General features: G+C 47.2%; 1 protein-coding gene across 1 annotated transcript in view; it reads right to left on the bottom strand.

The window, feature by feature from the left end:
- NFX1 (nuclear transcription factor, X-box binding 1) overlaps positions 1-20,486 on the bottom strand; it is a 660,521-nt gene that overhangs the window by 222,868 nt on the left and 417,167 nt on the right. The window contains exons 15-16 of the mRNA XM_085606860.1: positions 11,966-12,045; positions 3,601-3,831 (exon numbers count right to left, since the gene is read on the bottom strand). Coding sequence (XP_085462986.1) covers positions 3,601-3,831; positions 11,966-12,045 — 311 coding nt within the window. The remainder of the gene's footprint in view (positions 1-3,600; positions 3,832-11,965; positions 12,046-20,486) is intronic.

Here is a 20,486-nt window from a genome sequence, read left to right as displayed (position 1 = left end):
TCAGTTTAACGTCGACCAGCGCCGAAGGAGACGCCGGAACGACCTCCACCACAACGCGTGGCGCAGGAGACCGAGGCTGGGTCGGAGCCAGGACGGCTAAGGAACGGCGCTGAAAAGGCGTCGACTCGACCTCCAATGAGGCAGCCACCTGCGTGGAGGGACGAGGGGGGCCCGGGGACACGCCCCGACCCATAGCCAGCCCCTGCGGCGACGCCAGGGCCAGCAGCCGTGGCGCCTGAGCTGCATCACCTTGGACAAGGCCGCCACCTGCCCCGAGGACCGAGGGGGACTAGAGGACACGCCCCGAGCCCCAGCAACCTCCTGCGACACCACAGGGACCCCTGCGGGGTTTGCGGCGAGGCAGAGGTGCCGTGGTCCGAAGAAGGGAACCCCGAAGGGCCGCACCCCAACGGCACCACATTCTCAGAACCTGGATCCGAACCTGTCGGCGCCGGCGCCGCCGGCGACGCCGCAGAAGTCCCCGCACGCGGCAAGGGCTCCGCAGACGTCCCAGGAAGAGAAGGAGGAGAAGGAAGAGCCAACGAGGCCTGCAAGGCTGTCGCATAGGCCTATATCTGGGCTCTGGTCGCCCCCGCGCCGGGGAAAGGTGGATAGGTTGGCAACGCGCGGTGCCGCACCACCCGCGGAGAACCTATACCCCCAACAGGCCGGGGACCGGGCCTCGGGGACACACTACGACACTTACCAACAGGTTAGCAACGCCCTTGCGGCCTGGGAGAAGGACGATGTCAGAGACGGAGGTGGTGAATCTTGATGCCGTCCGCGGGGGACGGATGCGGCGACGCCGCCGACCTGGACACACGTGCCGAAAGGAGTTTCATCCGGTGCTCCCGTTGGGACTTCGGCTTCATTTGCTGACACGCCTCACAGTCTGTGGAGTCGTGGTGCTCCCCCAAACACCTCATGCAGATGGGGTGAGGATCTGTCGCTGACATCTGGCGCGCGCAAGACGAGCATGTCTTGAAGCCTGAAGGCATTCGCACACTGTACCCAAGAAAAATGCTCAAAAGTGGAAAAAGAAGGCCTGAAACAGGCCAGGACACGATCCGGATCCGTGTTGCACGCGGAAAAGAAGAAAACTGACGTCAGAGCACCGGGGTGGGGCTTATGTGACCTCGCTGACATCACACCCGCGGAGGACGTCAGGCGGAGTCATGTGGTACCGCCCTCCGGTGCGCAGAGATGCTGGGCAAGAAAGTTTTCCGTGTCCAGTCTCATGCCTGGGGATAATTCTACTTTAAGGAATCTGAGGCTAGTAGTCTCTATCAGATTTATAATATACACCAGCATCCTCAAAAAACGGGTCAAACAAGGTTCTCCTAGTTCTCCCCTAGCTGGATCAGTGGGGTTTGGTACCTGACAGAGGATGTAGCAACAACATAAAATAAATCCAGCATCTTTTAGTTAAGGCACATTGCTGTTCCCAATTGATGTAGAGAAGGTATTTGAGGATGTACACAGTACTTTATTACTGCAAAATTAACAGCCTTTAGATTAGGACCCAAATTTAGTGAATGAGGACACTAACACTACAGAAAACTGTAAGCTTCCAGGGAGTTCCCACGCTCTTCCTCAGATACCCCGTTTGCTCAATCTATGGAATCACTGATGGAGATAAGTATCCGAAACTTAAGTATAAGCAGCATAATAAAGGGTAAGGAGAATCTCACAAATTAGCTTGGTAAGTGAATGACCTCAATGTCACATGGATAGAATCAGGTAAATCATTGCCAGCACTCATAGAAGAACTCACAAGATAGGGTTGGGTTAGTGGGTTAAAGATCAACCACACTAAGTCCTAAATTCAAAAAATGTTTGACCGAGTAGCTCAGGTAGAGGATCTGCAAGTAGGCATTAATTTAGATTGACAGAAAGCACAATACCTTATTTGGGCGCCCACACTGCAGAGGATGATGCATGTGAACTGCAATCTCCTCTTGCAGTCTATTTGACTAGAGCTGCAGTCATAGCACATGAGGGTGGTCTCTCCTGTAGCAGCATTATTGCAGTGTTCAAGATATTATTCTTTGTTACATACCCTGTTGCACGTACCCCAGGAGGTGCTACATGAGCTACAGCATATGATAGATAATTTTGTAAGGTCAGGGAAACAATGTTGACTTCCCGGGAATCTGAAATAGAGGTCCCAGGGAAGATGCTGTGGGCCTATCTGATACTGAACGTTATTATCAAGTGGTGTCACTCACTACATGTTTGAGTGGGTGTGGCTGGAGTCAGAGAAACACTGGTGCTTCATAAACCAGATGATAGTTGTAACACAAGGGTTGGTGTTCTGTGCACACCAAAGAAACAGATGCTCAGTTTTGTACTCCACCCAGTTACTTGTGCTAACCTGCCAACTAGAGATAAGGTGGAAGATAAGCAGCACTTCACAACATTCCCTTCACCGCTCAAGCCCATTCTAGAAAGCCCAGACTTTGACAGATCACCTGGGATGAGTGGTTCGCTAAGTGGCTAGCAAAAGTGTGCAACAGAATCGGTGACCTCTTTGATAAGGAGGGAACACGGTTGTTAGAGGGTGTTAAAAGCATCTACACTCCATTAGTAACAGAGCACTACCAGAAATGATGAGCCTGACACCAACAAAGTTTGAGCAGTAAGTCCCAACTAATGAGAAAGAAACAAAATGTATGTCAGAGTTGTACAAATTGCTAATACACAGAAAGAAAAGGGGAAAACGCGGAAGGCAAAAGGGTTGGTAAATAGAAGTAGGATGACCCCCCCCCCATTTGAAGATGGAATGGGGAAACATATATACAGGAACTGCTAACACAGCTAAATTGGCAAGCAAAAACTGACCTACATAGGCACGTACTTGTATCAAACACAGCTTAGCTTTGGGAATCAGACAGCACAGATCTGCCAAAATGTTCTAGGGCTGTGAGGAGAGCGGTAATCTAACACACTTACTACAACTTTACTCTGGTCTTCAAACCTATTTTGCATCACTTCTTGACACTATAGATGTGATGTTCCAAATAAACAACCCTAGGCTCCTGACATTTGTCTCGCTAGGTCTGGCAAACAAACACCGTACCCCCTTCACTTGCACTGTGGCAGACAGATGTTGATTGCGCTATGTGCAGCAAAGGAGGCGATTAACAATAATAATGGCGCTCTGGGGAACGGACATGCTGCAAGATTATAGGGCGTGGCTTTATAAGATATGGGAAGGGTTGGACATGGTGAAAATCAAATATAGACTCTCAAGGAGGCTACAAGATTTTGAGACAGGCTGCTTCTCAATCCGGAGGTTCCTCTCATTGGAAATTAGGGAATATGCACACCAGTGCTATCTCAGGGTTCCCAGAAAGCCGGAGGTACAGGATAAGAAGAAGTTTCAATATGGAGAGGTAATCACACCTACAAAAGCAGACAGAAGGCCCGAGTGGCAGTTGGTGGGTAATTGGGCAGATGATATACAGTTAAGAAATGAATAGGGAATGGGAGTTGGTGGGTTATGATAGTTGGATTCGAGGGAGGATTATTGTCCCCGTCAGCCTCTTGTTGTATGCAATAATATTAACAGGGTAAAATATACAAATTTGGAGTCTTTACCTTTGCATTGCAGGATGTTGTAGGGCAGGGAAGTGATGGATGGCAAGGAGCCATGCACGGATGACTGCAATCTGGTCTTGCGATGGTGCAGGGCTGTTTACAGTCCTCTTCAATGAGGCACTCTCCTTTGTGGCAAATTCTTTTGCACTTGTGCATGCCACAATTTAAAATCTGATTGCAGTGAAGGCCACAGGAGATGTCAGTCAAGTGACAAGGAATATTACTGCGTAGCTGAAAATGAGAACATTCAAATTAAACATTTATAATGAGCTTTATGCTTAGGAAGGAAATCGCTACATTTTAGATTTCCACACACTAAAGACCTAGAAAATATACAGGAATTTCAATATATTTATTCCATTACCATTAATATGCCTACATGCCTTAAAAATCATTAAGGTCATGCAAGTTAGCTTAAAAGTTGCAAATTACCTAATAACACAAACAGACTGTCCATGTCAACACAAAGTGTCTATTAGGTCACCACAAGTTTCCTTGTCTGCACAGAAGTTTAAAAAACAAGACACATTGTTTTTAAAGTACTTAGAAGTGAACAAATAATGCCTTTTAACATGCACCAACATATGAGCGATTTCCAACGAATATTTGTGGTTGTGCAAATGTACCATCAAGTCATACGTAGAGACGTAAATCTTCATTCAAATGCCAGCAAATTTGCTTTGTACATGACTGTAGGTGAAACTGTTACAAATATACCACTAACCAGGGCAGGCTTAGGTAGGAATAGGGAAAAATTACATTGGTGGTCAATGGGTCAGCTTTTTAGGCCTTAGGCTCACTTCCATCAGCAAACTAAATGAGAGCTTCCACCACCTTGGTGTTGAGAAAGAAAGCTGCCTGAACGGATCTTTTAAAAACAATTCTGACCCATGTAACACACGTAGATTCTGGCTACCCCTCTTCTCCAGCACCTATCTTCATTGATGCAACTTAGTAATATGACAAATTTGGTCAGATTGCATCGTTGTCCCATCTCCTCCTATTTCAGTGGAGTTTACCAAAGGAAGGGCAGCTGGAACACAGAGGCTGCTGAGGGAAAATGTGGCTTCAAGCACATATAGTGAAAAATATTTGCTGATGAAACTGTGTATCATTTCTGTATATTGGATATGAACTTACATACGAAATGTGGAGTTGTTGATATATTCACTGGATAAAATTATCTAACTCTGACGTAACTTTGTAAAGTCATGGTTAGCGCCTTATCCACAGAGGAATAAGTATAGCTACATTGTGGATTAAAAGTGTTCCTTATTTGCAAACACTGAATAATGTAGAAAACATTATAACTCGAGATACTTAAAACCATGGTAGGAGAAGCAAGAAATATTCATCAGCATAGCTGTATCAATGCTTAAACTTAAAGCTTGCCTAACAATGCTTTGTTGTTAAATGAGGCCTTCAGCAGAAGAAGGGAAGCTAAATGTCTTCCTTTAGCGGGAACTGAAAATAACCTTGGATATAAATGAAGGGTGGGTATGAAAGACCATATCACGACAGGGGATAAATTCGTTTTTTGGTCATCCATTTACTCCTTCTGCTTTTTCTCCATTGTCAACCTGTGGGTATCCGTCAGCTGGTCAAAGTAAAGAAAAAACTGCTTTTATAGCAGTTGTACAACACAGCTTTGCACCATTCCCTAGTGCGCACACAAACATGAGAGGCAGCGCGTTCAAATTGCTGTGCATATTTACACTCTCACCAGGTGGCTTGAAATTTTAAAAAGGGAACACATTTAGGAGGGTTTTCTGACTATGACTGAGGTGGGGCAGCGAAATGGCTATGATAATAGGAAACAGTCTAAAAACATGTCATTGAAACACCATTAAGATAACTTTATCACACTAATGTGTCCCAGTTCTTTATTATTTTGAACCTGTTGTAGATTCAACAATAAATAAGATCATAAAAAGGGATGAAGACACAAAGTATTAGCAGCATAGGCCTAGGCAAACAATCCACAAAGCTTTATGCCCAGAGCAACTTGTTTGACAGAGCACTCTGTGTTCCCCCATTTTCTGGAGATACCCTCTGAATTAGAGGGAACCTAATGAAGCATACGGAAATGCCCATACAGTCCAACATCAGGACACTCTCTAGGAACCAGGATCTCTGTCATTCCAAGAACCCTAAATGGAGATGAGGGGAGCAAGTGCATTTAAGGGAGTTTGACCTAAGGTCCTCAAAACTGGGTCATTGACTTTGTGGAAGAGCTTCCAATGATGCCATTAGTTGTTCCGCCTGCTTTGGCTGTCGACTCTGCGGTTGCTGATCAATGAAATGTTAGACTTGAAGGAACATGATCTCTTGGAATGTCGAATCACTCAGAACTATTGCCAGCCAGCAGAGATGTGAGTTGTCACTGCCTCGTTGCTTCTTCGTGTAAGCTGTCATGTAGTCTACATTGCCCACGTCCCCTGCACTATGGATCGCAGCAGTGGTGAGAAATTCTTCAAAACACCAAGCGGACTTCCCGCAGCTCCACCAAGTTTATGTTGAAGGAAGAATCTGATTTACTCTATGCAGCACTGATGGAAAATTCCTCTCCTCATTATATACCTCCCCCCTTTAGCCCCAGGAGTTGGTGACGACGGCAAGCTGTGGTAAGGGTGGGTAAAAGGGGTATCCCACCAAAACTATGATACCACCACTCCAAGGTCATAACCATGGGTGAAAACTTACTGGCCATCTCTAAGTTAGACCCACTGCTCTGCCAAATGAAAGTGCAGGGAAGCATATGTAAAGCTTGGTGTGGAGAACACCCCCATGCAAGAGATCCCAGTTGTAGCTTCCTAAGTATCTTGGGACAATCAGGCTTATTGGTAAAAAAAAATGCTCTACTAAAAGGATGATGCCTCTTACCTTTCAGGAGGGTAGAAGGCCTTTGCAAGGCCAAAGGCTAAAAACCCGCATATAAATTGAGTCCTCTTGGAAGGGGCTCAAAACAATTTGGGGCAAGTCATTGACTAAACAAGCTTGCACAGGGTCTCTAGAGTTAGGATTATGCTTGGGTCTGCCAGTGGCCAATACAGTCACTTCTTTAATTACCTTCAGTTTCAGAGGCCGCAACAGATTCATTGAAAAGCTCACACATGTCTGCTTCCTGCATTAAACTGAAGTCTCTCCGCTCGCTGACTGAATAGTGCCCTACTTTTCCACAGCACAGGATGTGAGCTGAACCATGGGGGAAGGGGAAGAGTCAGTATTAAGACCTACCATGTGGGCCAAGGATTGCGAGAAAGAACACCCACAGAAGGATCTTCACTCGACACACTGTAAGTCTCCTGAGTCAGTGGCTTGGGTAAAGACGAACAAGTTACTTACCTTTGGTAACGCTCTTTCCGGTGGATACTCTATTTACATGCAGATTCTTCGCCTTGAGAATATTCCCCTGATGTTTTCACAGCAGTGCTCCCATGCATCACTAGGTGGCAACGTGTGGCTCTGCATTGGCTTCGTTCCACCCGTGTGACAGAGAGGAGTCGAATATAGACACCACCCCTGCGTATCTACTTCATTTTCTTGCTTTCCTCCTTCTATGCCCTCAGAGACAGAGCAGACTCACTGGTGGTACAAGTGTGCAGATCACTAATTTGGGACCTTATTAGATGTTAAATAGAAGACCACTACACAGAATGGGGAGTGGGAGAGCAGTGAGGAATCTGCAAAAGGAGTATCCACAGAAAGAGCGTTACCGAAAGGAAGTACCTTGTTTGTCTCAAGGATACTTCCAACCACAGTTTCCTCATCTTTAGAAGGGATAGCAAAGAAGTAGCTTTCAAAGGTGGAGTCTGTGGCGTGAGCTCAGACCAAAAAGACCTGCAGGAAAGAATGGACAGAATGCCCTTCCTGACTGACCTGGTTGTCAAGACACTATTGCTTTGTGAACATATGCACTGATGCCCACATCATAGCTGACGGATGTCCAGAATAGGCATCTGCTTGCCAACGCAGCGGAAGCAGCATTGGCACTGTTGGAATGAACCTTCAGTCCTTCCAGACGCTGCATCTCAGCTAATACATGGCAGATCTAAATGCAGAGGACCATACACCTCCTTTTCTACACCGCCTTACCCTTCTTTGACCCAGAGAACCCAGCAAAAAGCAGTTATCCACTCAATGGTCTTTGGTGAGCACGATTTAAAAGCTTATGGTCTTTTGGGATTCAGCCCATAGAATCTCTGCTCTTCTTTCAAGTGGTGATGCATAGCCCAAGGAGGAAAGAAGTTATGACTTTTGGCAAAAAGGTCGCCCGTGTTCTCACCACCAGTTTGTCTAGGAAGAAAATGGTGTAGGGAGGCCGCAGCCAGAGTTTTGAGAGTTAGAATACACAACGTTTAGCAGTGCTTTGACACATGACAGTGCACATGAAGGAAATCAGGGGGTTGGGACGACAAGAGTGTCAAACCTTTAATAAACCTCATCACAACAGGTGCTTTAAACAAGGACGGCTGGTACCGTAAACGCAAGAAGGCTGACCAGAGCAACAAATAATCTTTAATAGTTCCCTCTGCAATATCGTGCTAGGTCAAAGAAAAAACAAACAACAAAACATCCAACAGTTAGGCTTGTAAGGGGTGTGCGCTCTACACCATGCCAAAACGTTCTCCCAGCAAGTGGCATAAATGGACTTTGAAGACGGACGCTTGGAAACGAGGATGACATCCACAGCCTCAGCAGGCAGATAAAAAAATGGACAACTGCCACTGATCAATCTCCAAGCATGGAGGATTGAGGTGTAGATTGAACAAGGTCCTCTGAAAGGATAACCTGATCGAATGACAGATACTCATGCTCAGAAGATCTGGGTATCACACTCTTCTGGCCCAATCTGGAGTCCAAAGATGACGTAGGTCCTGTCTTTCCTGATCTTCAGGACTCTGGGCCAGAGAGGCACAGGCAAAATGGCCTACAGGAGTTCCTTAGAGAGAGCTTTCTGGGGAACTCCAATGCGCAAATATTTTGACACTGCGCATTCGAAGGTGGTGACAAGATCCAGTCAGGGCTCTCCCCACTATCGGACGATGCCCTCAGGTTGCAACCGCCATTCGTGATCTGCTAGACGCTGCCAGCTGAGCTCATACTCCATGGTGTTTAAAGATCCCACCAGGTGGCTCATGATCAAGGAGATGCCCTGACACCACTTGGATAACACGGTTCCTACACTTACACAGTTGACATTTGTAATACTTCTTGTTGAGTGTCACAGTGACCATAACTTTAGCTTCTGAATTTTTGTCCTATCACATGTACAGCAAAACAATGTAAACAGTACTATAGCTGTCTTTATGAAACTACTGCTGTTGCCAACGTATCACACCTTACGTCGATACATGTTATTGTACTCTCCTGCTATGTATGGATGTCCGTATAACTGTCGAAAAGTTGATAAAGTAATATTGGAAAGAAAAAAAAGATGCCCTGATGCTCCACCCAACCCTAGAGGCACAGACCCTCTTGGCACAGTGCAGAGGACCCCATTCCACCCTTTTTTTTTTGGAATACCACATAGCGATCGATGATGTTGTTCGTGAGAATCTGCACCAGCCTTACCTTGATGGATGGCAGGAAGGCCTTTAATGTCAGGCAAATGGCCAGCAACTTCAGCAGATTTATTTGGGCACAGGTTTCTGCTAGAGACCAGAGTCTTCAGCCAGATGACCTCCTGTGAGAGGCTGGCCTGGTATATGATGTCCACTAATGTAAGTGGGCACTTTGCACCAGTCCAGACAACCCTTATGGTTATTTAAGAGGTCTCAGACAACCTTAGAAAGCTATCGAAGTGGTAGCTGTGGAGAGCAGCCTTCAGGCCTAGTCTTGAAGGAGTGTAAAGCAGCTTGTTTTACCAGAATGCAATCTTATAGTATAGATTAAATGAAAAGAGAACCACACAGCAGTTATAAAAATATCTATTTATTATATAACACTACCTAGTACGTTGCAGTATCTCCCACATGGAGATAGACACAAAGCACACAATACTTTAGCAAAGATATCACTGTAAATAGCACTAATACACAGCAGGTCCCGGGGGGGATCAAACCATATACTAATAAAGTGGTATACGAACCCGGACTCAAAACAGGACAATGTCGAGAGGGCGTAGAATTGCTGGGATCCCAAAAAACCACCCAAGGTGAGTAGCAAAGGATATGGGAGTAACAGACCCTGTCCAGACCCTCCCCTGGGAGGGTCTCCTGAATCTTTTTAACCCTCTCCAGTGGGTACTTAAGGGCCTACCTGGTTGTAGGACCTTAGATTCGTCGTGGACAAGATTCAGAATTGAAACCACTGCACTTCGACCATCTGGGCACACTGGACTTCACTGTGCTTCGTTTGGGCCTGACTATCTCCCTTCCAATCTGCTGCATCGTCTGTGTCTGTGCATCCTCCAGGAACCTTCCAAGGCCTATGAAGCATCAAGGACAACCAAAGTAATCTAGCTTGGAGTGAAGGAGTCACTCCCCTGCATTCGCAGGCACCGCAACAAAGACGACCGGTCTGCAGATCCCGAGCTCCTCCGGTCTCCGTGGGCTCTGCAACTCAGGTGGTGGTTTTCCTCAGGCCCCGAGGCCTGCTCTCCCCTCTGACCAAATTTGAGGCCAGCAGCTCGAGTGTGGGTTGCATTAACAGAACCTCAGGGTACTGCATCACCTTTGCAGCTGCAAAGGCTTGTTGAAATCTTTGCAAGAAGATCTCCGGGCTCCAAGTAGCCCCAACCCGAGTACCTCTTGTGACCAGAATCTTTGGCCACACTGCATTGTGTGCATCATGACCAGCCTCTTTTGGTGAGCTGCTCGAGGTCCTGCCGCGACCCATGTGCCATTGGCCTGTTGGTCCATTTGAGGGTCACCTTTGATTTCCTTGGGCTCCCCTGATTGCTAGGGGCCTGCCCTGACTCCCCTGCTTGTGGTGAGTTTCCTGGACCTTGCTGGTCCAAACCTTCCACTTTCTAGACTTCATAGGTGGGTTGCTTTTGCCAAGGTTTGTTGGTGCTCCTGTCGGACACCGACCCCTCAGCTCTCGTCATTTGTTTTCGTGGGACAGGTTGTATCTGGCTCCTGGTCATCCTCAGCATCACCTGGTCTCTACAGCTGCAGAGTCAAGAACATCAAAATCTATCCTGAAGCATCCGACTTCAGTGGGCATTTGTCTTCGAGCCCCTGGTCACTCCCCACGTGACCCGAACTCTGTCCCCTCTGCTTTCAGGTACTCTCCATCAAGAATCCACATTTGGACTCCTCCGGACACTTTCTACACTTCCAGCAGCAGCACTTTCCGGAAGTTCTTCATTGGGTTTGACTGCAGTTTCCGACGCCAGTTCGCACCTATGCACACAGCGTCCCTGGTATAGGTAACTTGGGTACCATGGTATCCACGGGTGGGGTGGCTCTCCAAACTTCTGTCTCCACAGGGAAGACAGAAGGGACCCCACAGAGTGTGTGTGCAATGTATGAACATGAGAGCATGCGCCGTATAAGTCTATGTGTAAGTCGCGGTTGAAATTTCAGAGATTAAGGACCCTTCCCTGTGGACCCTGAAAACACACTGTGGAAGACAGAAGTCTGGAGAGCCCTCAGAGTGGGTGAGAGCTCTTGCTTCGATGGTTTGCATATCCCATCTGGCCTTTGAATAGTGAGGTTACACAATTGTAATGAACCCTGCTCAGTTTACGAACCCAGTCCAGAGCTCTCAGGCCAGGGACCTGCCAGTGTTGGAGGGGGCCCCCGGAGCTCGGGTGTCCCTCCGCACCACAGGGGCTTCGGAGCCTTTTGTTACACCACTGACGCAGTCTTGAGGTCCTTAGCTGCAAACTAGACCTCTTGCTGTGGGCCTTCACCAGCTTTCTCTCTTGATGGACTCTGAGCACCATGTGTAAGGGGCAAGGCAGTTAATTTTTGACTGATCTTTTTTGTACTAATCATAATATATGGATCACAAACAAATTCTGCTAATTTTCTTTGGTGGAGAGGGATGGGAACATAAAAAATACAAAAAAGACTTGTTTGGCAGTTCTGTGTGGTGACATGGTCAAATTTGTCTCCATTTTATCAAGCTGGAAGTTGTGGGGAAATCTACCTCTAAATGAAACCTACGGCAGTGTATGAGTGGCTGAGTCATCAAAAGGTGGGTCCCTTATGGATGCGGAGGAACTCTACCATGTCACAGGCGTTGGAGATGGGAAAATATAGTTCTGGTAAGTGTACTAAACAAACGTATACTTGGTCAGCATTTGTACTTGAGCACAGCTTTTGAAGTCAAAACTAAAACTACAGAAAATGAAGTTTTATTTATTGGTTACTATCAACCTCTACTAATCATACACACAAGTTATTGCACTTACTTCATGTTTGCCCATACACCATTTCTGAGTCAGATAAGTGCAAGGCGGACATTTCTCCTCACTGTGACAGGAATGAAAAACTATTAAAAAAAAACAAGAATAAAAAACAGAAGGTCAATAAATAGTGTGCATTTACATTGAGACTTAAGCCATATATCAAGAGATTCAATAATGAGCTTTGAGTCCATGTGTTACAGGCATTATTTTGGTTTACAAGCCTTTGTTTGGGATCTAGTTATGCAACACAGGGAAAAAGGCCTTATTGAAATACAAGATATAAATACTCCGTTGAAGAAAACAATCATAACCTGTAACAACTGATTTTGCTTACCTTCCACAGACCACAACTGTAAAAGAACTATCCAAGATGGCCACTGTGCTTATGTTTCTCAACATTTGGAGGCTGAAGATGGAAAGTCTGCAAAGCTTGTTGACCAATAGTGTTTGAAAAACCCCTCAGAACTATGCCTGGATGAGAATCATCATTTTCGTCATAGGCACATTCACAGTGCAATAAACTAGCCTAGGGTCAGGCCAGTCCACATAGGACATTTTCATTAACTTTGGGTGTCAGAGACCCCTGTGATCATTGGGCAATAAATAGAGAGATGGTGCACGAAATTAAATTTTGAGATAACACCACCAGCTGCTAATAGAGAACATTGCACTAGCGCCTTGAAAAAAATAATTTGCAACATTTAGTTGGAGGAGGAGGAAATTCTCCCATGCGAAATTTCAATATACCTAAGTGATGGGCAGGGGTCAATGGAAGGGCAGCATCGAAAAGTGTCTGGATCATAGGGGGCAGATTGGAACCACTGGAGGTCACCAAGCCTACAGGAAATGGTCTCTCCTTGGGGAATAGCCAAGAGAGTGAAGGAGCAGTCCTAAAAGATAGAACACTGCTAGGCAAGAGGCCTCAACCTTCATGGCATCTTGACTTAAAGGTCCTGAGTGGGAAATTTGGCTACTTACTGGTTGAGGGGGTGAAACCCTACTCAAGCAGAAACCACAATTCTCTTCAGGGGGAAACACAAGCAAACCCCAATATAACCAATGCTGAACACTCTGGTAGCTTGGCACACAAGCAGTCAGGCTTAACTGGGAGGCAATGCGTAAAATATTTATGCAGCACCCAAATTAAAGCAATGAACAATAAAAGCAATAAGGGAAAACACAGCACAAGAAAAATCCCACACCCATTTAGGAAAATAAAAGTGCATTTTAATAAATTATTTGACAGCAAAATGACAAAAGCCCAATCAGTAGAACAGGAGCTTAGCAATGTTAAAGGTTTGAGTAAAATAGTGCATAAATGCACCAAGTGACAACTATGCTTATATGGACGCGACGGACCGGGATAAAGTTACAAGGTCAGGACGACCCAGACAAGGCGCGGGTAGGATACAGGGACCACGTTAGTCCCACTGAGAAATGTACCTTAAATCCTGGCTGTGGAGATTTGCGCCATGCAGCAGCAGTTCCGAGGAGCGATGTGAGGTCCACATTGAGAATGCATTGCACAGTGGCAGTTCTGATTAGCTGCGAGGGATGCAATGGGGACTTGCCTTGAGGCTTCATCGGTTGTGATGAGGCGCTACAAAGAGCTGCATAGGGTTTGAGTTGCACTGCCTTGGTTCTGGTGGAAATCACAGCTAGGCTGACAGAGCACTTTTAGCCCCACTTCCACTGGTCCAGGACTGGAGGGACACCACCTGGGGGTTAAAGCTCACAGCAGGCACAGTCCAGGTCAAGATTGGAGAATTTTCTGTCCTGTCTGTCTTGTCTTTTGTGAGGCTCTGAACAAAAGGCCAGCCAACTGACCATTGAAGTCACTCTGGTGGTCCTGGGATCAAGATGCAGGTCCAGTCCCCCTCACTCAGGCAGAAGGACAGCAGAGTAGTACAGCAATCCTTCTTCTGAGTCTTCCACAGGTCCAGAAGTGTACTCTAGAGTTGGGTCTGAGGGTCCACCACTATTTATACCTGGAGCCCACTTGAAGTGGGAGAAGGTTCTAGACTCCTCCCACTACAGAGGTGTCTGGAATTTTGTGCCGCCCTACTCTGGTCCTAGCTTGTCTGGGGTCACCAAGGACTAGTGTGGTAGGTGACAGCTCTGCCACCCTATCAAGTTTGAAATGGCCCAACCTGCCAACACCTAGTCCCCCTTTGTTTAACTGTCTAGAAGTAATACAAAAAGACTAACTGCCAGCTCCACCCATTCGTATGACCCAGGCCGCAGTCACCAAATGGTTAAGGCAAGAGTAGACCAACTTTCTAAAAGTGTCATTTTGAGAATTGCCGCTTAAAATCCAACTTTACCATTAAATAGGGTTTTAAATTACATTTCTTTACAGACCAGACTCAACATTCCTACCTGCTCCCAACTGAAAGTTATCACTAATTAAATGTAATAAAACTAACCTAATATTATCCTTTGGGAGAAACAGGCCCTGCAATAGTGAGAAACAAATAAGAGGTTTGTTTAATACCAGGACATGTAAAAGTTAAAAGGACATGTCCACGTGTTTAAATATACTTCACTCTGCGCTATGGTTTGTTTATGGCTACCTTAGGGGTGACTTATATCTATTAAAAAGGAGGGTTTAGATACGGCATAAGGTTTATTTTGCCAGGTCGAAATGGCAATTTAAAACTGCACACACAGGCTGCAATGCAATGCCCGAGATATGTTTCAAAGAGCTACTTAAGTCTGTGGTATAATGAGTGGAGCACCACTTTACTAAGGGCATACAAGTAAAATATGCCAATTGGGTGTTAGCCAATTTCACCATGTTTAAAGGAGAGATCACAAGCACCTTAGCACTGGCTAGCAGTGGTAAAGTGTGAAGAGTCCCAAAATAGGAGGAGTAATGCAAATATATTTTGGTGGGAGACCACCCTAAGGCCAACAGGTCTAACAGCCTGGCAATGGACTACTTTCTTGCGGAAGACAACGAAGATTCTTCCTTGTGTCGTGTTGCCCATCTTGTTAATCCTCTCAGTATTGAAAACGCTGACTTTAATTGGCATTTTTAATATATGAAAATTAATTCTGAGCACTTGATGCTTCTGAACCTAATGTCAGAAAATAGAATTTGCAGGTGGCTGATTTGCATTGTTGCCTTATGGCTGATGTCATCATGACTGGTACATACTCTGGCTTAGGCCGATAATCTACAAACGCAATGCATTTTTGTAATGCCCTTCAGAGCCCTCTATAATTAGATGGATAGAATTATTTCTTCCACTCTTAGATGACTCTGTGGATTTTTATGCAGTTTGCATATTCTGGTGTCCTGAACTGTCCAATTACTGAGGTAAGGAATATGCTACTTACCAGTATGCATCTGTTCTTGGCATGCAGAGCTGCAGAGTTGTACACTTAGCATAGATCGCCATCTGGTGTTGGGCCCGGATGTTTGCAGTTTGTTTTTGTTCTTTGGACAGTCTTTGGAAGTCACGAGTTCGGTGACTCCTCCTTCGGTCCGTACTGCGCATGGGCTTCGGCTCCATCCTCAGATTGTTTTTCGCCAACAGGGAAATGATGGAGCGTAGTAATAACAGTGAGAAACCCATGTGTGTTGTATCTAAATAAGATGTACTGGAACGGATACAGGTAGCCGGGGAGGCGGGTGGGCGTGTACAACTCTGCAGCTCTACATGCCAAGAACAGATGCATACTGGTAAGTAGCATATTCCGTTCGAGGCATATGAGCTGCAGATTGTACACTTAGCATAGATTATATAGCAGTACCCAACCTTAGCGGCGACCACCGGTATCCGTTGCAGTGGTTTGAAAAAGTGTCTTTAGTACAGCCTGGCCCACCCTAGCTTGCTGCTTGGAATGCACATCTACACAGTAATGTTTTGTGAAGGTGTGCGGTGTTGACCATGTGGCTGCTTTGCAGATGTCATCTAAGGGTATGTTCCCTAGAAAAGCCATAGAAGCCCCTAACTTTCTTGTAGAGTGGGCTTTAGGCGGAACAGATAATGTTCTTTTTGCCTTTTGATAGCAAATTTGTATGCACTTTACAATCCACCTAGCTATCCCTGATTTAGAGATGGGGTTGCCTTTATGTGGTGGAGAGAAGGAAACGAACAATTGTTTAGTCTTCCTGAAGGGTTGCGTTCTTTGTATGTAGTACAGCAAAGCCCTTTTAACATCGAGTGTGTGTAAGGCCCTCTCTGCAACAGATTGAGGTTGCGAGAAGAAGACAGGTAATTCCACCGATTGATTGAGATGGAAGGGGGAAATGAACTTGGGCAGAAACTTCGGATTTGTGCGAAGTATGACCTTGCTGTGATGTATTTGTAGGAAGGGTTCCTGTATAGTGAACGCTTGTATTTCACCAACCCTTCTAAGGGAAGTGATAGCTACGAGAAAAGCTGTTTTCCAGGTGAGAAACTGTAGCTCACATGTATGCATTGGTTCGAAGGGCGGACCCATTAGCCGTGTAAGAACTAAATTTAGATTCCATACAGGGGAAGGTGGTGCCCTGGGAGGAATTACTCGTTTAAGGCCTTCCATAAAGGCTTTAATAGAGGGCACTCTGAACAGTGATAGATGCTGTCTGTTTTGTAGATAAGCAGCGATCGCTGCTAGGTGTAGGCGTATGGATGAATATGCCAGGTTACACCTGTGAAGATGGAGCAGATAGCATATGATGTGCTGTATGGATGCATCTAAAGGGTTGATTGTATTGTTACGGCAGTAAATTACAAATCTTTTCCACTTTGCGGCATAGCATGCTCTAGTGGTAGGACGTCTGGCTTCCATGATGATGTTCATGCAATCAGGGGGAAGGTTAAGGTATCCAAATTCTAAGATTTCAGGAGCCAGATCGCAAGGTTGAGCTGAGCTGGGTTCCGGGTGCCTGATTTCTCCATGGTTCTGGGTTAGGAGGCATGGGGATAGGTGCAGTTTTTAATGTGGTACCACTGATAGTTGTAGTAGTGTGGTGTACCACGGTTGCCTGGCCCACGTCGGAGCTACTAGAATGAGTGTGAGGGAGTGTTGTTGTAGCTTCCTTACCACTAATGGAATTAGTGGGAGAGGTGGAAAGGCGTATGCAAATCTGCCTGACCAGTTCATCCATATCGCATTGCCCTTGGACAATGGGTGTGGGTATCTGGCGGCGAAGCTTGGGCATTTTTTGTTTTCGTGGGTGGCGAAGAGGTCTATCTGAGGATGCCCCCACTGTTGGAAGAATGGGTGAAGAACTTGTGGATGCAGTTCCCATTCGTGTAGTTGTTGCGTTTGTCTGCTGAGCAGATCTGCCATGGTGTTTTGTACGCCTGGAACGTGCTGTGCCAGGAGAAAGATGTTTTGGGGAATTGCCCATCTCCATATGCTCTGGGCTAAGCGGGAGAGCTGGGGAGAGTGTGTCCCCCCCCTGTTTTTGGATATAATACATTGCAGTCATGTTGTCTGTGCGAATGAGGACTGCTTTGCCCGAAATCTGTTTTTGGAAAGATTTTAGGGCTAGAAAGATCGCCAAGAGCTCCAGATGGTTGATGCGGAGCGATTTTTGCTGTGGCGTCCATAGACCTTGCATTGTGAGGTGTAGGAGGTGCGCTCCCCAGCCGGAGAGCGATGCGTCCGCTGTTAGAATCACCTGAGGAACCGGGTCCAGGAACGGCCGCCCTTTGGAAAGGTTTGTGGTGTTCCACCACTGCAGAGAGTGATGGGTGCGGCCGTCCACCAACACCAGATCCGTCAGCTGACCCTGGGCCTGGTTCCACTGTTGTGCTAGGCACTCTTGAAGTGGACGCATGTGGAGTCTTGCATGGGGCACTATGAAAATGCAAGACGCCATCATTCCTATGAGCTTCATAAACACTCTTGCTGGAAGAGAGTGTTGAGGAAGGAATGTTTTGCGTAAGGCTTGAATGCTTGTGATTCTGGCTGAGTTTGGATAGGCAATACCCTTGGAGGTGTCTATAGTGGCCCCGAGATATTGCTTTGTGTGAGATGGTATGAGGTGGGACTTTTGGTAGTTCACCGTGAAGCCTAGCTGGTGGAGTAGTTGGATGGTGCTGTTTGTATGTTGCACACATTGGTCGTAGGACGCGGCTTTTATCAGCCAGTCGTCTAAGTAAGGGAAGACGTGAATATGTTGACGTCTGAGGTGTGCTGCTACTACCGCTAGGCATTTGGTAAACACCCGTGGTGCGGTGGTGACCCCGAAGGGGAGAACCGTGAATTGGTAATGCTGCCCGTCCACCACGAACCTGAGGTACTTCCTGTGAGAGGGGTGTATTGGAATGTGAAAGTATGCGTCTTTCAGGTCCAAGGTAGTGAGAAAGTCTCCCTGACAGAGGAGCGGGAGGACTTGTTGTAGGGTGACCATGTGGAAATGGTCTGAATGTATGTAGGCATTTAGAGGTCGGAGGTCCAGAATGGGCCTCAGGGTCCCGTCTTTCTTTGGTATTAAGAAATATAGGGAGTAGACCCCTAGATTTTGCTGATTGACGGGGACCTGCTCTATAGCGCGTTTTTGGAGGAGGGAGAGTACCTCCTGTTTGAGCAGTGTGGAATGTTCTTGAGACATTGGACGGTGCCTTGGTGGGATATTGGATGGGGTAGATGTTAGCTCGAGACAGTACCCTGACCGAATGATTTGGGTCACCCATTTGTCCGATGTTATGGACTCCCATGCGTGGATAAAGTTTTGTAGTCTGCCCCCGACCGGAGTGGGATGGTCTGGGGGGAGCGGAGGGAAGTCATTGTGCGGGCGGGGTGGCAGAACGGGCGGTGTTAGTTTTGCCCCTGCCCTTATTGTTGTTGCCTCTGTAACCACCCCTTTGGTTGCCCTTTGAAAAGGTATTTTGAGGAGGGGACTTGTAGGAGGTAGAGGCGCTATCGGTGGAGAAGCCTCTGCCAGTGCCACGAAAGGATGAGCGTCGAAAGGAACGTTTAGAGGCTTGTGTTTGGAGTGCCCCCATAGACTTTGCTGTGTCTGTGTCTTTTTTCATCTTTTCCAACGCTTCGTCCACCTTTGGCCCAAAGAGAGTTTGTTGGTCAAAAGGGTGATTGAGTATGGACGCCTGGACTTCAGGCTTGAACCCTGAGATCCTGAGCCAGGCATGGCGACGAAGCAGGACACTGGTATTTATGGCTCTAGAAGCAGTGTCGGCTGCATCGAGGGCACACTTAATGGAGGTGTTTGTAATTAGTTTACCCTCCTGTATCAGGTCATGAGCCTTGCGCTTGTGTTTTTCGGGGAGGTGCTGCATAAGAGCCTCAAGTTCGTCGTAGTGTGCTCTGTCATAGCGCGCAAGTAGTGCTTGTGTATTTGCAATGCGCCACATGTTTGCGGCTTGGGAGGCGGTGCGTTTGCCAGACGCGTCTAAAAGTTTCGATTCCTTGTCTGGCGGTGGGGCTTCTCCTGAGGACTGGGAGTCAGCCCGCTTTCTAGCTGTGGAGACAACTAGGGAATCTAAGGGAGCAGGGCCCTTAATGTATGCAGGGTCTGTGGGTGCCGCCTTGTACTTTTTCTCTATTCTAGGGTTCAGTACCCTGGCCCTGACATGGTCTTTGAACACCTCTGCAGCATGCTTGGTGACACCTTTTAGCATGGGCAAAATAGACGTGGATTTGTCCTGAATGTCAAATGTGTCCAGTAGGAAGTCGTCTTCCACTGGTTCGCTGTGCATGTCCACCCCATGGTAGTGTGCTGCTCTCTGCACTAAGTGATGAAACCCTAAGGAGTCCTCTGGAGGAGACGGCCTGGATGGGTATAGGTCGTCCTGAGGCATATCAGGTATATCAGGGTTGTGGTAGTCTTCCCATGGGTCTGGGGTCCCCGGTGGAGTGGGGTCCATTGGGGCGTCCGCCGGGTCATAATCCGGGTCCCCGTCATCCGGATCTGGGGACGGGGTCGGGGAATAATGAGGTAAAGGTGGCGGAGACCTGGGAGGGGGAGGGGGTGGAGGAGGTGGAGGAGGCAGAGGAGGAGGTAGTGGGGAGGGCACTCTGAGGGGAGAAGTAGCAGAGTCCTTCCGTTTGGGTGGTGGAGGAGGAGCCGGAGTGTCAAGGCGTCTTTTCTTGACAACTAAAGTCAATAGCCCAGTCTTTGGATCTTTAGATAGAGTCTTTTGCAAAGGGTCTGGTGTAAACAGAGCCAGTGGCGCCGAATCGTCCGCTGGCGCCGATGATTTCGGAGCCGAGGGCTTCGATGGTTTCTGTGCGCCATGCTTTTTTGGGGCCTCCGGTTTTTTCGGCGTCGAAGGAGTTTTCGGCGCCGGAGCGTCGGTGCCGACAGATTTGTGTTTGTGTTTGGTCGGCACCGAGAGTCCAGGCTTCGGCACCGGTGGCTTCGGAGTCGAGCTGGGTATTACTTTCTTCGGTGCCGGATGCTGTTTTTCGGCACCAGGCGTCGGCTGGCTCGAGCCCGAGCTGCCGTGAGACTTTTGAGGCTTCGACACCGGGCCCGAAGGTGGGGTGATAGAAGCTTTGTGCTTGGTTTTACCCAGGCCTGCAGGCGAGGGTGTAACCTGAGTCTCTTTGGTTTTGGGCG

This window comes from Triturus cristatus, chromosome 5_2, assembly GCF_964204655.1.
Source record: "Triturus cristatus chromosome 5_2, aTriCri1.1, whole genome shotgun sequence".
Taxonomy (NCBI): domain Eukaryota; kingdom Metazoa; phylum Chordata; class Amphibia; order Caudata; family Salamandridae; genus Triturus; species Triturus cristatus.
Note: the sequence above shows the minus strand (reverse complement) of the source record. Positions and strands in the feature narration are given on the sequence as shown.